Source organism: Narcine bancroftii, chromosome 1 (genome assembly GCF_036971445.1).
Source record: "Narcine bancroftii isolate sNarBan1 chromosome 1, sNarBan1.hap1, whole genome shotgun sequence".
Lineage (NCBI taxonomy): Eukaryota > Metazoa > Chordata > Chondrichthyes > Torpediniformes > Narcinidae > Narcine > Narcine bancroftii.
In genome coordinates this window covers 39,542,708-39,562,659 of record NC_091469.1, presented here as the reverse complement: position 1 = coordinate 39,562,659, position 19,952 = coordinate 39,542,708, and the positions used below count along the sequence as shown (strand labels likewise).

General features: G+C 44.0%; 1 protein-coding gene across 16 annotated transcripts in view; it reads left to right on the top strand.

Annotated features, from left to right (window-relative positions):
* The window catches only part of cntln (centlein, centrosomal protein), a 608,473-nt gene that overhangs the window by 26,470 nt on the left and 562,051 nt on the right, over positions 1-19,952 (top strand). The window contains exon 2 of one of the 16 annotated variants that reach the window (XM_069924366.1): positions 2,629-2,794. The exons of the other annotated variants lie outside the window; for them this stretch is intronic. Within the exon in view, the coding sequence (XP_069780467.1) occupies positions 2,664-2,794 (131 nt within the window). The 5' untranslated portion in view covers positions 2,629-2,663. The remainder of the gene's footprint in view (positions 1-2,628; positions 2,795-19,952) is intronic. 16 annotated transcript variants of the gene reach the window in all.

The window sequence follows — 19,952 nt, the reverse complement described above, 5'->3', positions numbered from 1 at the left end:
GAATGATTGAATTTTTAAAAACAGCTGAGTAGCAACAGCAAATCACTTTTTTAAACAACAACAAACAAAAAGGAAAGGCTTTTAAGCATTAAAATAATGTTTAATTGTCAGCAAAAAAAAATGCTGGCTACCACCGATCCCTGACAAGTCCTCACGCTGCTGCCGATCCCTGAGGGTTTCCAGGCTGGGGAAACACTGACGAGTTGGTGGGGTCCTGTCTTCCTATGGGCTCATTCCAACAGGGCCTGTTTTGGCTTTGTGTCCTGGTTCTCGATGTTGGAGCCTGACGCAGACCCAGTCTTCACCTGCACACACTACCTCTCCCAATTGCTGCGGACAATCACCAACACCTCCCCTCTGAAGTCCTGTTCTTGTTTGGGAGTCCGAGGTCCCCAGTCTGGAGATTTGAGCGGAGTGACCAGGGGGAGTGACTGGCCCTCCCGCATTGCATATTTTTGAACAGTGTCACGAAGCTCCCGATGCCCGACTCCAAGCCTCCTCCTTGGCCTACACTGGAACTCCTGACGCCCATCTGGTGTGCATAAGCGGTAGGCCAAGGGGAGGATTTGGAGTTTGTATTGGAAGCTCTGGTGTAGGCCGAGGGGAGGGTTCGGACTGGGTGTCGGGAGGAAAGGGGATAGGTGGGGAGGGAATATTACTGTCCAAGGTCCTGCTCCTGGTGGGAGGCCACTCTTTGATGATGCTGGGACAAGGGATTCTTCTGACCTCTTGCGGCTGGTTGACAGTGGCACATGGTTTGAGAGAGAGAGTTGGTTAGAAAAGTCAATAGGGGAAGGTAAAGAAGAAATGGAGAGAGGGGAGGGATTTACCTGAAACGAGGACAGTCATTGTTCTAATTTCATATTGGGTTTTTTTCCAACCTGTGAGGTCAGTTTGGCTCCAAAAAAATTCAGATAAATGAGGATTTCTGATTGTTTTGGATATCCTCGTTTATCCAAAATTTTTCTCTACTGGGTCCAAAAGATTTTCGGATAAATGGGGATTTCGGATAATCTGATTTTGGATAATTGAAGTTGCCCTTATCAACCACCTCTTACATTTCATAATTTTAATTATATTGGTAAGTCATGTCCTGGCCCTCACAAAGCCATGTGGTATACCTCAAATGTGACCATAATTTTCCCAATGTGGATAAATCCTATCCCTGACTGTCCTTTGAACAGTTTCCCTACCACTGATAGGAGATTTACACCCCTATAAATTCCTGGATGACTTTTTTTTGTCCTTTGAACAAAGGGAAACAAAGTCAATTATACAAACTTCCTTCCCCACCATGGATTCCATCCATACCAGCCTCAGAAAGACAATGAACATACTGAAGGATCCATCCAAATATTGGACATGCTCAGTCCTCTCATTGTTGAAGCGGTTCAAGAGTGTGAAGTTGCACCCAAACAGGCTTCAGGACAGTTTCTTCCCCATAGCCATCAGGCTATAACAGTACTCTCAAGCTGGCATTGCTATGTGAAAAACTGTCATAGTCATTCTATGCTCCGTAATTGTGCTCTTAGCTGAGTACATGTTATAGATGGCTTACAGAACTGCTTGCTGAAGAACCCTTGTTACTGTATCAGGTATAATGTGACAATGAACTCAACTGATAATTTAAATACAGAATAGTATTTTCATTTGATTTAGAATGAGTGTTCCAATTATTCTTCCACTGTCAAATGTTTAAAAGTGTGGCTGTGTTCCAAATAACATATCAGGATGTATCTAACCAGAAGCCACGGATGAACCAAGAGACCTGCAAATTGTAGAAGGCAAGATCTGTCATGTTCAGATCAGGGGGTTCATAAATGTGCAGAAAGACCAAGTGCAACGTCCAGAAGACGCCATCAATAGAAAAAGACAATTCCAGACCAAGCTGGAGACTCAGATGGATGCCCAATAGCTATGGCAGAGCTTAAACACCATCACATCCTATAAGGGAAAACAAGTAACATCACTTACTGTGATACATCTCTTCTGGATGAGTTCAATGCCATCTATGCTCACTTTGAACAAGAAAACAATGATGGACCCTCAAGAGCATTCCCCCCCCCCCCCAAATAGCCTCTGGCAAACCTCCCAGTTTCTACTAACATGAACAGAAGGCTGCTGAAGATAGCAAACTAGCCAGGTCCATAACAGGCTCTGACCTCCCATCATTTGATAACATCTTTGTAAGGTTCTGCTTCAAGAAGGCACCCAACATCATGAAGGACCATCATCACACTAGTCACAACCTCTTCTTACTGCTAATTTTGGGCAGAAGGAACAAAAGCCTGAAGATCAGCATCTACATGTTTAAGAACAGATTATTTCCAACAGTTATCAGACTCTTGAATCTTCCCTTGTTACTCTTGGACTGCTCTAACACTGCAAAAAGGCATGTCTCCACAATTGTAACACTTTTTTCCTTGCACTATGGTTACTGAATATTATCTATCTTTTGTATCTATTATCTTTTTAATGTATGCTATGTAGTTTTCCCCCCCAAAAAAAAAATACTTGTTTGGCTGCAGCAAGTATGTACAATGCACAAGATAATAAGCTTATAGTTGTTATCATTGAACATTATCAAAATTAAAATAAGCTGAATGTTTATTTTTTTCTGATTTGCAGTCTGTTGTGTGAGTTCTTTCTGATGGAAGAATTCAATGGCTGCTCAGCTTGGCTTGGTGACGTTTTTCTGGGCACCATATCTCTTGGAGATAGCCAGGCAAGAGTTCACATCAGCAAAGGAAAAGTGCATGCTTGGGTCTGCTCAACTGTTGGCAACTTTCTTGAGGTCAGTAAGGAGCATTGACCTTTTGTTGTTCACAGGAAATCTGTATTGTTTTCCTTGGAAGTTGATTGAATGCTCCACAATTGAAAGCATTTGCTTGTGTAAATATCTTGTTTGTAAATAAATCTGCCTCTTAGCCTGAATTTTTGGCATTTGACAATTATGTTTGCATTTTCCTTGCAAGAAAGTAAGAACATGATTGCAGTCCATGATGCATGTTGAAATTATGATGTGCAAAAAATTTGCACAAATAGCAACAATGTATTAGATTTGAGGCTGATATCACCTCAAACCGTGCATCTTTGCGCCTCACAGTTCGGCGGGCAGCAACCTCCTTTGAAGAAAACCGCAGAGCCCACCTCACTGACAAAAGACAAAGGAGGAAAAACCCAACACCCAACCCCAATCAACCAATTTTCCCCTGCAACCGCTGCAACCGTGTCTGCCTGTCCCGCATCGGACTTGTCAGCCACAATCGAGCCTGCAGCTGACGTGGACATTTACCCCCTCCATAAATCTTCGTCTGCGAAGCCAAGCCAAAGAAGAAAGAAGATTAGATTTCCTGTATGTGGACAATACGACAATATCAATTAAAAAAAATACAGTATGTTTCCATACAACTGACTATCCAAGAGTTTTTTCCGGTGAGACTAGCTTTTGCGGTACATGGTCATGGAAAAGAGCAACATGCACACCAAAGCCTTGAAGTCGAGACTGGTTTATTGCACTGGCTGTTGCTTTTATATGGGCCCCAGGCGCTAACACCAGGGCACTGTGGCATTGGAGCACTGGCCTGGGATTGGCCGGCATTCCTGCCGTATGGGAGGTCACCCCACCCCCCCAGGTTTCTGCATTCGTCGGCAATTTTATGGGCCGGTCCACATTTCCATGTGCGGGGGCTGCTACATGACCCCTCCCAGAACCAGTGATTGGCTGTTGTCCATTGATTTTGGGGGTCTGCCCCTGTGTTGCAGGGGAGGAGTTGAGTCCCCTGGTTACAGTCCAGATATGCTGGCTTCAGGCAGTCGATGGTAAAGGTCTCCTTAACGCCAGTGTTAAGGATGAAAGTGGAGCCGTTGTTCCTGATGACCCTGTAAGGTCGTTGTTGGGGCTGCAGGTGTGCACCCCTTCACACAAACATGTACTGATAGGTCTTTAAGTGTGGTGTGGGTTGTTATGGGACCAGGGACCTCAGTTTTCTCAAGAGTGGCCTCGTGGTCTTCCAGGTGTTTGTTGAGGGCCAGGAACTCCCCTGGAATGGTTAAGGGTGCACCGTGGACAATTTCCACTGCTGAGGCGTTGAAGTCTTCCTTCGGCGTGGTGTGAATTCTCAGCGGGACCCAAGACAGATCGTCCACATGTTGGGACCCTTGAGCCGGGCAATCAAGGCTGCCTTCAGGTGCCTGTGAAAGTGCCTCACCAAACCATTGGCCTGAGGGTGGTACACCGTGGTGTGATGGAGCTGTGTCCCCAGGAAGTTAGCCTGTGCTGCCCAGAGCCCAGAAGTAAATTGTACCCCACCCCTCCCAATCTGAGGTTTGGTGCTCTGGGACCCTGAATCTGGACACCCATGTGTCAATGAGTATCCTGGCGCAGGTTTCTTTGGTGGTATCAGCCAGTGGGACTGCCTCAGGCCACCTCGTGAAGTGGTCAACCATGGTCAGCAAGTATCTTGCCCCACGGGAAACTGGTAGTCACCCCACTATATCAATATGTGCACAGCTGAACCTCTGGCGTGCTGATTCAAAAGTTTGTTGGCGCATTTGTTTGAGTCTGCACTTTTAAGGACTGGCTGTTTGTTCAGTTCTTGGCCCGCTGGCTGACCTGCTTGCAGAAGTTGTGTCAGACACCATCTTGACTGTGGCTCATATTGACAGATGCACCAGGTTGTGACTGGGATGATGGAGCAAGGGCTGCTGCTGGAGTCATTGCTCAGTACTCTCAAGTTACCTGGGCCAACGGGGATGTCTTCCACTCTGAGACAGGAAAAGGCTGTCCTATACGCTGGGAACTCAGGGTCTTGCTGTTGCACTTTGTAGTCAACCCCCCAGGGATGGTGTGGACTGACTTGATCGCGGGACATGACAGAGCGTTGGCTATCATATTGTTTTTCCCCGCGATGCGCTGTATGTCCAAGGTAAATTCAGACACATAGGACAAGTGTCTCTGCCTTACGGGTCCAATACCTTATAGAAGGGGAAGGTCAAAAGCTTGTGATCGGTGAAGACCTTAAATTGCTAACCTTCCAAAATGTAACAAAAATATCTTACCGTCAGGTACAGCACCAATAGCTCTCGGTCGAAAGCGCTGTATTTGAGCTCTGGGGGTGGATGTGTCTGCTGAAAAAGGCCAAGGGTTGGCATTGGCCTTCAGTGAGCTGTTCCAGTACACCACCTATCGCTGTGCTGGAGGCGTTGACTGTCAAAGCAATAGGTGCCTCTGGTCTGGAGTTTACTAGGAGGGTGGTGTTGGCCAGTGTCTTTGGTGTTCTAGAATACCCTCAAACCCATTGGCCCAGGTATGTCCTTTGACTTGACTACCATTATAGTGAAGAAGGGGCACATGATGTGGGCCGCTGCCGGTATGAATCTGTGGTAAAAGTTTATCATACCGGCAAATTCCTGTAGCCCCTTTACTGTACATGGTTTGGCAAAGTGTTGGACCTCTTTGACCTTTTCGGGAAGGGGTGTTGGCTCATGTTTGTTTACTCTGTGCCCCAGGAAATTAATAGTATCCAGGCCAAATTCATTCAATAGGGTACACAGTTGTCTCAGATGGGCGGTGTGGTCTTTATGGCTAGCAATGAGGATATCATCCAAATAGATGAATACAAATGGGAGGTCCTGGCCCACTAGAAAGTTTGTGCTGAGTTTTTCGGACTGAAGGACATGTGTAGGAATTTGAACAGGTCAAAAGGGGTTATAATCACGGTCTTGAGGACATCCTGGGAGTGAACTGGGATTTGGTGGCTCCCCCGGATGAGGTCCACCTTGGAAAACATCCGTGCCCCATTCAGATTGGTGGTGAAGTCTTGGATGTGAGACATGGGATATCTGTAGGGCGTGGTGGCCTCGTTGAGGCAGTGGTAGTCACCACATGGCCTCCACCACCCTCCCCCTGCTGTTTTTGGCACTATGTGGAAGGGGACGCCCAGGGATTGTTGGAGCGCCATACAATTCCTAGCTCCTCCATTTTTATTAACAACTCCCTCGCTAGGCTGAGCTTTTAGGGAGGGATCCAGCATGACCTGGCATGGAGCGGGGGGCCCTCAGTCAGAATGTGGTGCCTTACCTCATGCTTTGGCTCAGCCGTGGAGAACTCCGCCAGGATGTGGGCAAACTGAAAGCATTATAGAGTGAAGGTGGGGGTCAGGTAGTTTGTCTTCCCTCCAGAGGTAGAGTTTGAAAAGTTCTGGTGTGCACCAAGTGCAATCCCTTGAGGTCTACGAGCAGGCACTTCCGTGAGGGTGAATGTCCTCATAAACTGACTGTTGCCGAACTGAAGGTGGATGGTGCTCGCCCTGCTTGCTGCTGTGGGTGTCGATGTCCATGGGTGCAGGAAGCTTTATCTCAGCACCAGTGTCGACCAGGAAACGCCTCCCCGACAAGGAGTCCAAAACGTAGAAGAGGCTATCGCGTGAGCCAACCGCTGCAGCCATCAATGAAGGTTGGCCAGGGCGTTTCCCAGAAACTTGCAGGGTGGGCAGCATCCACAGCCCATCGCTGATGATCGTAGCAGAATTGTCACGGGGTATTAACTTGCCTCTCTGCAGTGGTCTCGCAGTGGTCTGTTTGTGGGGCTTGCTAATGTGGTCTACGATGGCGCTGGTATCCTTCTTTGCTCTCCAAAGCATGTCAACGCAGACCGTGTCTCCCCGGGGTCACTGAAGTCTTCATTTGTGAGCAAAAGTCAAGAGCAGGCAAGGCTTATGGCCCTCGGTCAAAGCAAGAATCTTGCTCATTAGGGCAGATGGAGCCCTGTCCACTAATCCATCCATATGCAGCAATCGGGCCGTGGGCTTGCACCAGGAGAGCCCGAAAGTGCAGGTTAACAGCTCTTTGAGGGCCGCATATTTGCTTTGTGCCAGAGGCTGCCATAGGAAATCTGTGACTTGATCGAGTGCTGTCATGACATAAAAGTAGCGGGTGTCGGCGGCGGTGTCGAAGCTGGAACTGAGCCTTGGCCTACTCGAACCACATGTGGCTGCGACACCCGAAATGTTGGGAGCCCAAGTGAGACCGTGTGGATGGTCGCTGGCTCTGCCTGGACTGTCATCTTTGGGTCCAACTGCTGGTTTGACCTGTCAGGGTCACCAATGTAGCTTTGCTGGTGTGGAGAAGAAAGACATGCACACCAAAGTTTTGAAGTTGAGACTGGTTTATTGCACTGGCCTTCGCATTTATATGGGCCCCAGGCACCGATGTCAGGGCACCTCATCGTCAGACCGTTGGCCTGGTATTAGCCGGTGTTCCCACCACAGTTCCCCTTCTTCCTGCCATGCAAGAGGTCGCCCCTAGGTCTGTTCAGTCGCCGCGTTCGTCGGCCATTTTGTGGGCTGGTCCACATCTCCATGCGCAGGCCGCTACAAGACATGACATTTCAGTTTGAAAAACAGTTGAAATAAGTTTACCCACCATGCTCAAGGGGTTACAGGGAATCAGTTTTACAAAGAAGACATTTGTGCACAGATAAGTACGCATTGAAGGAAAGGATAGCAGGAAACTTATAAATTGTTTATAAATTGTCATTATAAATTGCTTTATAAATTGTCATTTTTTGCCATGAGTTACTACAACCTTGTGATAAATTGCATTGTGGCATTCTCAGAATTTGAATTGAATGCCATGCACTCTTTCACTTGCCTGTCCGAGCCGTGCGCTCTCTTCCCGCTTGCCTGCCTGAGCCACTCCCTTTGTCAAATACCCTTTCAGCGGGGTCACTGAAATTCTGTTGGAGGACAATCCCTGTGCAATTTCTACCACTTACAGGTGAGGTGAGACCTTGGGTTCCTGGGCAGGATTGGTGAAGCAACGGGGAGGTGTCAGGGATCGGCGACAGTCTGTACAAGTATTCTCCTGATGCTACTGGGCTGCGTTACAGAAAATTCCCGAATATTCAAAAATTCTGCTTGATCGAGATAGGTGCAGTCCCAAGTATTTTGGATAATCGGAAAAATACTGTGCTGCTGTAGTTGAGTAGTCTTGTCAGATATACAGTTACTTGTATAAAGTAGTGATTACCTAAGTTTTAAGTGATAATGCTTGGCTTGATTTAAAAAAAAAAGTAACTGTTAAACAATGTGATATTGTACAGATTTAAACTTATTCTGCTGCAATATATTTTGTGAATTTCTGTTACTTTTAAGCCAAAAAGTCAGTAGTGTAAAATATACTGTTAAAAGATGGTATTAGTTTATGACTAGAGCTGCCTGGATGAGTCTTTATCCCATGTCTAAGTGTATTCACAGTTGAATATTTGTAATTGCATAAATATTAACCCTTGCCAAATTAACAACATTGTAGTGATTTATTAGATTCTTGAAAATATTTTCTAGTTGAAATTCAACCTCGTTGATAGCAGCTAATAAATCTCAAAAAGTCAACATGAATTTTTAACCTTAAAGTGGAAACTTGTTTCTGAAGCTTTAGAATTCACCATCCAAATTAAAAATCTTGTGACTGTTGGAACCCTGTCTACATTGCTTGGGGAAATGCTGTAATCACTTCTTTTCGTTGGCTCTTTTGATGGAACAGTCACCAGGATTAGAAGTGGTGTAAAAAGTAATGACTACAGCAAGGAAACATCTGTTCCTTGACAAACAGCATGTGCACTGTACCAGTGTATTCTTGGCACCACCTGTAGACCCTAAATGGTGAAACTGTTTATTCTCATCTGATGAGGGCACTTCATTTCCACATTATTTTTCTCAAGCATTAACTACTTCATTGAATTGAAATTAAACAGTTTCATGGAGGTCTGTATTGTTTATTTCCACTTGCAGCCACTTATTTAGGTAAAAGGAAATTGCCTTTGATTTTCATGCCTATATCTAGTAAATTGACAGTCTGAATTTGGTTATTTTGAATGGCCCAGAGAAAAGAAAGAAAATGTTTCCATTGAAGTTTTGAATCGAAACACATTGGGATTGTAAACTTCATGGTAAACTAGCACTAAGTACCAACCTTTTTAAATCACAAAGCTTATTGGAACTTTTCCAAGAGTTCAGTCTCCATATGTTTATATGTCTGTTGCTAGACAAGATGCTGTTTAATATTGTATCATGAGTCAAAAGAATTTCCTGAAACAATAATAGTGACCACTACATTTCAACGTATGGAGCTTTACAAGTGATTCTGCAACAGTTGGGGATGTGTTTAAATAGCTTCACTGATTTAAGTTATACAATGTAGATAGTGGGGGCTATCCCAAAACTCACACTTTTGAAGGTGTTTTGTACAGTCTGAATGTCAATGACAATCTGGATCTCAACCTGGATTAGAGGTGAATTCCATCAATGAGATGAGATGGAAGTGAGCACCGTTGATATCAAGGCAGCATTTGTGTGGAGTCGAGGAGTCCTGCTAGAACGAAAGTCAAGTGTAAGAAGCTTCCCTGTTTGGAGATATGCCATGCACAAAATCGGTGGTCAAGATAAATAATTCCAGCCCCAAACATTACTCTAAGAGTTTCTAAGGGTACTGTCCCAGTTTCTTCATCAATGACCTTTCAATCATAAGGTTAGAAATGCAGTCATTAGTAAACAATGATTAATTCAATTTTCAGTTGCTTAAATGAAGTTATTTACAAATTAGTGTACTCTTGTCAATAAATTTGAGCTTGAACTTGAACACATACTGTATGTATACATAAAGATTTGGCTAATGTTCAGGCATATAGCAATATAATTATTGTACCATAAAAATACCAGCCAAAAGCTGACAGTCTACCTGCTTGACTTTAGCATTCAATGGCAAAACGATTTATTTAAAACTAGTAATAGGCTGGAGAGACTTCATGACCAGCCCAAGTCACACTAGATAGAAGACCGGGTTGGTGTGTTTATTTCTTAAACATTTAACCATGTCAGCTATTAGAGAAATCTTTTCTCTCATTAAATTTACTTGTAACCTTTTCTCCCCAAGGATAAGCGGTGACTTAATAGAGGTCTACGAGATACTGAGAGGCATAGGTAACGTAGACAGCTAGCACCTTTTTCCTAGGACAGTAGTAGCAAAGGACACAAGGGGACACCTGCCCAAAGTGAAAGGAGGGAATTTTAAGGGAGACATCAGGGGTAAGTTTTTTACACATCGAGTTGTGGGTGTCTGGAATGACTTGCCAGAGGTGGTGGTGGAGTCTGAAACATTAGGGGCATTGAAGAGACTCTTAGGCATATAGATTAAAGTAAAACAGCAGGTTATGAGGTAGTAAGGGCTTTTTTTTAGGAATATCTAGGTCGGCACAACATCGAGGGCTGAAGGGCCAGTATTGTGTTGTGGTGTTCTATGTAATTTCTCAAACTTTTCAATCAGATATATCCCAACTGAGGTGTGTTTACAGACAGCTTGGGTCCCTGCAACATGTCATTGAGGTAGGAATATAAGAATCTACCTGGATCTTGTGGGTTCTGGCCCACTGCATGGATAAGCTGCCAAATTCCATCTGATCATGCTTGCTCTGGAAATCTGATATTATACTTTGAAATGTCTGGATATGCTAATGGCATTTGACAACTCATAATCAGGGGATTTTTAACATGTTTCTTTCATCACCCTCCCCCCCCCCCTGCTCCATATTTTTCCCTATGCTTCTTCATATCAATCACTGAACTCCAACTCTCCTGACTCCATCCATTTGTCATCAAAAAGAAAAGAATGGCAGCGCTGGCAGAGCAGTTGTAATAGTAATGCTGCAGCAGCTGTGCTGACCTGTGGGGTCCAACTGCCATTGTCTCTGTACAGGCTTTAAATGGCTTGTTAAAGGAGCCGGTGGTTTATTTTTAAATCCTGCAACTGCAGGGATGGGCAGCAGCCATGAGGGGTTGTAGACTCTGGGGAAGTGGCAGACTGGCAGAGGGCACCAGAAAACAGGGAGACCACCCCCCATTTAAGAAGGAGAACCAGAGGAGATGATCCGCGGGATAGTGACCTGACTATCAAAGGGCTCGGAGGCTGAAGAACACACAGGAGGCAGTCTGATTCAAGGCGAGGTACCCACGTAGGATATGGACTGCTGGTAACTGCGGTCACACCAGGCAATGGACTGCTGGAGACTGGCTCTACACTGGCTGAAGGAGTACTAGACATCGGAACCCTTGGATACTTCCTGATTGTGTCAGAAGTGTGCATCTGGAGCTTGGATTGAAGCCTGTGTGACTGCCGAAGCTGTGGGAGCACTGGAGGTGAAGCCATGGACATTCATTGACCCTGGGGGGACTCTCATTTGCTTCTTTTTCTGTCTGTTAGGGGACTGGGCAATATTTGTTGATAGTGAATCTTTGTCTTATGGTAGACAAAAGGAAATTTTATGTCATATTTTTTTTATTATATGACAATAATATAATCTTGAATCTCTTATCCCTTCTTGGTCTACCTATTAGGAAGTGACCACTTCTTCTCTCTTTATCACTGTCTGTCATTCTTCTTTCTCAATTCTGAAGCAGGTTTTGACCAAAAACGTCGACTGTCATTTTCCTCGTCAGAAGTTGCTTAACTCGCTGAGTTCTTCCAGCAGTTTGTTTTTTGATCCAGATCCCAGCATCTGTAGTTTCTAGTGTCACAATTTAAAATGTTATTGATAGATTTACAGAATATTAGAGGATTTAAGTAGTCAACACTTTATTAAATTTAAAAAAAAAACAAAGTGAAGGTGCATTCGGACACAAAGAAGTTATTTAAAGCAATATCTGTTTCAGATCATTTAAAAAGTGTTTATCTGTATCAGAAGTTGAGTTGCAAAAGGTGATGTATCACACTCAACCTTCTCGTGGATACGCTGTTACCGCAATAGTCCGTAGCTTGATGCATCAATATTAGAGCTTCAGAATGTCTGAGACTTCCATGTTCAGCATAGAAGTCTAAGACTTCCTGTGTTATCAACAAATTGTCTGCATGACTCAGCTCTCTGTGTTTCCAATAAGCAGGAAAGCATTGATTATTTAAGTTTATCAGATCAAGTTTTTATTTATTATCGCGCTATACCTGGTACAATGGGAAGGGCTTGAGAGCAGTCCAGAAAGTCAATTCTTAATATGCATGCAGAAGAACAAAGTAAAAGAGCAAGTGCACCATAGTGTTACAATGTACCATAGTGTACATAGCAAGAGTAGCATGTGATCACTTTTGTGAGGCTCATTTAGGAGATTGGCTGCAGAGAAGAAACTGTCTTAATCTGTTGGTGTGATATCTCATTCAATTGAACCTTCCCAATGAGAGGAGGGAGAAGAGTGTGTGGCCTGGGTGGGACGAGTATTTTTGAATGTTGGCTCCCTTTCTGAGTCAGCAGGAGACGTTGATGGAGGGGAGGAAAGATTGTGTGATGATCTGTGTGCATTCACCACCTTCTGCAGCTTCTTTCTTACTTTGGTGCAGCAGCTTCTGTACCATGCTGTGATGCATCAGCAAGTGTGCTTTTAATGGTGCACTTCCAGAATTTGCTCAGGGATATGGCAGACCTGCAAACCTCTTGACCCTTCTCAGGAATAAGAGGTATTGATGCACTTTATTGACTGTTGCTTTAATGTGATTGGTCCATTTCAGATCAATGAAAAAAAAATTATTCCCAAGAATGTGAAGCTACCTACTGTCTCCACTTCAGCGCCATAGATGTGGATGGTGGTATGGGTTGCACCCTCTCCCCCTTGTCAAGTCTATAATCAGCTCCTTTGTCTTCCTGACACTGAGAGAATGATTGTTATTATGGTACCAGCCACTAGACTCTCAATCTTCTCTCTCATCATTATTTGATTTCCAGCCGATGTCTGGTGTTTTCAGCAAACTTTGAGATGTTTGTGCAGGACTTGGGGCAGTATATGGCTACCAATCTTGGATATTGTTGGTGGCAAACTGCTTATATAAAGAATCAAGTAAGTGTATGATGTTCATTTGCTTAGGCTGAGCAGGTGATTGTCTTAGATATAGTGTAACTCTAAATTGAAAATAATACAAGATAGGAGCTGGTGGAATGAGATTGGAAACAGCAGGAGGGCAAGCAATGTCTGATGAGATGGAGGTGTTCAAAAGCGAGAGAGTAATGGTTCAGAATCACTATAACCCTGTAAAGATGAGAAGCAAAGAGGGTTGATTAAGGAAACCTTGGTAAACAAAAGGTTTAATGAAGAAAAGAAGAAAGTGAAACTGATTTCAAACATGCCTTTTGAGGTTCATAGGGGATACAGGAGAGAATTTAAGAAAGGAATCAAGAGGGCAGAAAGGAGCCAAGTAGAATTGAGAAGAAATCTAAAACCTTTTTATGTATATCAGAAACAAAGGGGAAGCTATGAAAAGTGGTAGGACCCATCAGGGATCAAACAGGTAATTTATGCATGGAGCCAAAGGATGTGAATGAAGACCTAAATTAATATTTTTCATTGGTATTCACCAGGGAGATGGATGTGGAGAGTTAAGGGAAGGTCTGCTGATGTTCTGGAGGATCATGAAGGATGAAGTGTTTAGAAACATTGGCACACACTAGCATAGATGAATCTCTTGGTCATGTGTGAATCTATTTCAGGATACAAAGGGAAGCAAAGCAGGAGATTGCTAGGGGGTTGAAGCATTTTGAATCTTTGTAAGCCAAGATGAGGTGCTGGAGGATAACTAATGTCCTCACTTCAAAAAGAGCAGTAGAGATACATCAGGAAAGTACAGACTGGAGAGCCATGGATCTGTGGTGGGGAAATTGTTGGAAAAGGATCTGAGGGACAGGATTTATGTTCACTTGGAAAGGCATGGACTGTTTAGGGTGTTATTATGAGAATTGATGGTATTGCACTCATCAAACAAATGGAGAGTCTCTCACTGCAGGATATTCAATCTTTCAAGCTGCTATTATAGTTACGTTACTTATGTGGCTGGTCCAGTTGAGTTCTGATCAATGATGACCTCTCAGGTATTGAGTGAGGGGAACTCAGTGATGGCAATGCTATTGAATATCAAACATAAGTGATGAGATTCTGTCTTGCTAACAATGGTCATTACCTGGCATTTATTTGGCACAAATAGTACTCACCAATTATCAGCCCATGCAGGCACAGACAACTTCATTTGCTGAGGAGCCGTGAATGGAATTGAATATTATGCAAAAAATCAAATATTCCCAATTCAGATCTTATGGCGAACGCTACCAGCAGTGACAACCAGTAGCTGGGATGATGGATCTCTGATAGCCATAGAGTGAAAGAGGAAATGAGCCTTTCAGTCCACAAAGTCCTCAATAACCATCAAGCACTCGTTTTGCATTCATCCTACCCAATACCTTTATGCTCCTCACTTGCCCATCCACTACTTATCTCTACTGTTGTGGTATAAGTGGCCAATTAACCCACCATACGGCATATTTTAATCATGTGGATGGAAAAAAGGAGCATCTGAAGAAAACACAGGGACATGGAGAATGTGCAAACTTCATACAATTATACTGTAGGTCAGGATTAAACTGGTTGCTTGAGCTGAGGTATAACTTGAAATACTTGTGTTTTTGCTCTGTTCATTGACTTAAGTTTTATCAGGGCTCCTTGATGTTGGCTTGTTATTGAGATAGTCCCTCCCGTGTGTTCTCCAGGTTGGAGTATTTAAAGTTAACAATCAGCATATGAAAGAATACTTGCAAAAAAATTAAAATATTGGAAGTAATTAAAAATAGCAAAAACTGCAATTGATTTCCCTGATTCTTTGAAATGAATGAAATTTGGTTTTTTTTTTAACCATTTTTACCAGATTTAATCTGGTGAAGGCACAGTGGACAGGCTTCCCAACCTTGGAGCTTGTAAAACTGCTGGAGTTTACACTGCTTTGTTTCACTCCATTTTCTTGGTCATGAGGGCAGCTGCAGGGTGTAAGATGCCACTGATGTCTCAAGCTCACACTACTACTGGAAATGGAATTTCAGCAGTAGTGTGAAATACTCAGCGAGAACAATGGCATCAGGGAGAAAATCTTTTCCAGTTTGTTATATATATATATTGTTTCTGATAATTTTTTTATTTCACAAATTTCAGGCTTTTTGTTTCTTAACATCCTAATCTTGCTTTCAGAAGTTCATAAAGTTGATACATGCCATTCAAAATGCAATCTGCTGAAGAATGGTACGGTATAGACTATGGATTACCCTCAGTCTTAGATCTAGGCTGGCGCATTGATCTTTGACCTGTAGCATTTATGGCTACTAGTAAACCGAAGCCACGTTTTGGACTTTCTGGTTGAGCAACTTGAAATAAACCAAATAAAGAGATGATTAATTGAAGACTTCAGCTATGACTTTTTAAAGTCTTCAGCTGAAGAGACTTGGATATCAATAAAATTTCAAACTTTTGTGGTATTTTCAGCCAAGAAATTTGTGGCCATTGATACTCACCAATGCTTGCTGCTAACTTCTGAGAGTAGATTACACTTGGCTTGCATGGTTCCCTTGGCAGGATTGTTGGTTCTAACAGTTGAGGTGAAACCTTATTTGGCACAGTTCCTAATGTCATGAAATGAATGATCAGGTGGGGAATGGAAGGGGTATAGATGGATAGTGATTCACTGTTATATATCACAGATACAGGCCTCTCATCCTCAACTCTTCCACACTGACCAAGATGCCAGTCTATGATAATGCAATTGCCAGCATTTGGCCGAAATCCCTCTAAACCTTTCCTATCCATGAATCTGTTCAAATGTCTTTTAAAGTTGTAACTGGGCTTGCACCTACCACTTCCTCTGGCAGATTGTTCCATAAATCCACCAGTCTGTGAAAATTTTCCCCTCAGGTACCCTATCACCTTGACCCTACACCTTCTAGCTTTAGGCTTCCATATCCTGGGGGGTAGGGGGGAAAAAATATGTGATTGACTAGTCTATGCATGCTCTTGTATGTCCCTTAGCCTCTTTCACGATGGGTATGTTATTGCAATATCTCTTTATAATTCAAACCCTCCTGTCCAGGCAACATTCCTGTTAATCTTATCTGTACCTTCTGAATCTCAATACCATGGCCAATAAAGGCAAACTGACAAAATGGAAAACATACCCTTCATAATTTTTTTATAACTCAACCATGTTCCCTCAGCCTCAAAGAAGAAGGCCTATAATTGGAATCTCTCATAACTAGACTGCTTCAACCTAGGCAAGACCATGAATCTCCTCTGCACCCTCTCCATTGCTATCAATTCTTTCCTCTTACATGGTGGCCAGAAGTGCATGCAGTACTCCAGCTGAGATCTGACTACAGTTTTATAAAACTGGAACACAATTCCCCCCCTTTTCTTGAATAGCAGGCAAAATAATTGTACAATTTCTCTTTTCACTTGAGCTGTCTTTTTCACATTTGATTACCAAATTGATTAAACATAAGTCACCAAAAACATTAAAATTTGGATTTCAAAGCTGTCAACAACAAATAATTTTATTTTTAATACTTTATTTCAGTTAGCCCTTATAGTTGTGGTAAAGCTGGGATTTTAATTGTTCTCAGCACAATGCTGCCAAATTATAAGGTTTCATAAACTAAAAAATGTGGAAATCTGTTTATATATAAGAATTCACAACCATCATATAACATAATGCTCTCTGAGGAATTAGGAACATAATTTAAGATCATAAATAGGAGGAAGAGTGAGCTAGAAGCCCCTTCAAGCCTATTCTACCATTCAGTTATATCATGGCTGATTTGATCTTGGCCTCAACTCCACTTTCTCGCATGTTTGCATGATCATTGAGTTAACTCTGGGCCAAAAAATTTCTGTGTTGGCTGTTGATGGATTTAATGACTCCTCAGCTCTAGAATAGACTGATAATAATAATAATAACAGTAAGTCTAAAGATTCACAGCTTTCAGAGAAGAAATTCCCTCTTATCTCTATTAAAATTGAAAGAATGCCCTGAATTCTAGAAATCCCCCATCCCCCAACTCGGGGAAGCATTCACTGTCAATTTCCCCAGGATCTTTCATTTTAATTTAGACATACAAGCCCCATGAGCCAAAATATCCCAGTTAACCTATAGCCCCAGTACATTTTTGAGGGTGGGAGGAATCCTACACAGATATGGAGAAAACATACAAACTCCATACAGATAGTGCTGTAATAATGTTGTGCTAACTGCTTTGCCAACCTTGCTAACCATGTCAAAAAGACCATTTCACATCTTTTGAACTCCACTGAATTTGGACCCATCCACTCAATCTTTCCTTACAAGACAGTCTAATCCACACATGTCAAACTCTGGCCCGATATAATTATATTTGGCCCGCAAGATCATTTCAAAAATGTATTAGAGGTGGCCCGCCCTGCAGCGAGAGCCGATGCTGTTTTTTGGTAATGTCACCCCCACCATCCTCCCCCTTCATTGCACATCCTTCCCCACCCCCTAACTATCCCCTCCCCCCTAAAACCACCCCCCTTAAAAGATGGCCAGAATATTCTCAAAAAGGAATCCAGAATGGTAAAGTTCCACAAACCTGCTGGGAATCCTAACAACACCCGGGCATCAGATCCACGGGACGCGGAGGGAGCAAGAGTGTTGCAGGTTGACCGTGCAAACTTTGAGAACGGGGAAAACAAAATTGTAACACGAGGTCTGTCGATGTCATCAGCCGGCAAGCCAGTTGGAAGGCTCCCCGCACAACCAGTCACTTCTCCCACCTGTCGAGCGGTGCGGTGGATTGGCGAGCGCCTGTGATTTCCTGTTGGCGCGACGGACATGGCAGGATGCGCATGGTCCCCGCTGTTCCGCAAAGGCTGATCGGCAGCACGCTGGGCCTGAGTGGGTGGGTAAGTAGGGGTGGGCAGAGGGTGTAGGTGAGGAGTAATGGGCAGGGGAAGTTATGGTGGTGCGAGGGGCAGTTCGAGGGAGGGATGAGTAGAAGGAGGGGTGGATAGGGAAGAGGTAAAAGGGGAGGGGCAGGGCGAGTAGGGGAGGGGTAATTAGAGGGTGAGAGACGGGTAGAGGGAGGAACAGGTTGAGGGGAGAGGCAGTAGAGGGGCATGTATAGGATGGGGTGGGTAGAGGCAGAGCGAGTGGAGTGAGGGGTGAGTAGAGGTTGGGTAAAGGACTGGTCAGGTAGAGGGATGGTGGGTCGAGGGTGAATAGAGGCCTAGAGCCTGAGGAGTGAGCAGGAAATGCTGAGTCCTGATGCAGGCCAAAATGGACACAGCCTGTGAATGCTGACTACATCTCCACAGGGACCAAATAGGTTTCCCTCAGGTCAAGCAAAGGGTGAACTTGAGCTACCTACTCCTGACCTGTAACATTATCCTCCTAAAGTTATATCCTAAAGTTTAACATTACATATGTTGAAAGAAGAGAAAACATGCAGATGTTGTTGTAAATTTTCAATAAATATTTAGTTCGGCCCTCGACTTAGTCCAAGTTTTTAATTTTGGCCCTCCGTGGATTTGAGTTTGACACCCCTGGTCTAATCATTCCAGAATTGATCTTTGTGACTCTTTGAATTGCCTACAAAAGAAAAATGTTTCTTTGTATAGGGAGTCCAAAACTGCTTTATTCCAGGTGCAATGTCCATACGTTACACAGTTGTTACAAGGCTACTTACATTTATCATAGAATCATAGTGTACTTTGCAGATGATGACGCTTTAGTTGCCCATTCAGAGCCAGCTCTTCAGCGCTTGACGTCCTGCTTTGCGGAAACTGCCAAAATGTTTGGCCTGGAAGTCAGCCTGAAGAAAACTGAGGTCCTCCATCAGCCAGCTCCCCACCATGACTACCAGCCCCCCCACATCTCCATCGGGCACACAAAACTCAAAACGGTCAACCAGTTTACCTATCTCGGCTGCACCATTTCATCAGATGCAAGGATCGACAATGAGATAGACAACAGACTCGCCAAGGCAAATAGCGCCTTTGGAAGACTACACAAAATAATCTGGAAAAACAACCAACTGAAAAACCTCACAAAGATAAGCGTATACAGAGCCGTTGTCATACCCACACTCCTGTTCGGCTCCGAATCATGGGTCCTCTACCGGCACCACCTACGGCTCCTAGAACGCTTCCACCAGCGTTGTCTCCGCTCCATCCTCAACATCCATTGGAGCGCTCACACCCCTAACGTCGAGGTACTCGAGATGGCAGAGGTCGACAGCATCGAGTCCACGCTGCTGAAGATCCAGCTGCGCTGGATGGGTCACGTCTCCAGAATGGAGGACCATCGCCTTCCCAAGATCGTATTATATGGCGAGCTCTCCACTGGCCACCGTGACAGAGGTGCACCAAAGAAAAGGTACAAGGACTGCCTAAAGAAATCTCTTGGTGCCTGCCACATTGACCACCGCCAGTGGGCTGATAACGCCTCAAACCGTGCATCTTGGCGCCTCACAGTTTGGCGGGCAGCAGCCTCCTTTGAAGAAGACCGCAGAGCCCACCTCACTGACAAAAGGCAAAGGAGGAAAAACCCAACACCCAACCCCAACCAACCAATTTTCCCTTGCAACCGCTGCAATCGTGTCTGCCTGTCCCGCATCGGACTGGTCAGCCACAAACGAGCCTGCAGCTGACGTGGACTTTTTTACCCCCTCCATAAATCTTCGTCCGCGAAGCCAAGCCAAAGAAAAAAAGAAAAAAAAAGTGTACTGGAAATAAGCCTTTGGCACACCAATACCATGCTAAATGTCAAGCAATCATTTAGACCAATCCCCTTTTTTTTTACTCTTCCCACATTCCCATCAACTCCTCACAAATTTTAATAGTTACTGATACTTGGGCATTCATTGTGACCAATTAACATACACTTCTTTAGAAAGTAGAATGAAACCAAAACAGCAGGAGGAAGCCAAGAAGATCACTGGGAGAACAGGTACATTTCATACAGACAGCTCTAGAGGTCGTATGAGCTGTGAGGCAGCAGCTCTAATACCTGTGCCACTGTGTTGCCCAACTTAATCCTTGAACTTTTGTTGTAATAAAGGCTGACATTCCAGTTCCCTTCGTAACTACCAGTGG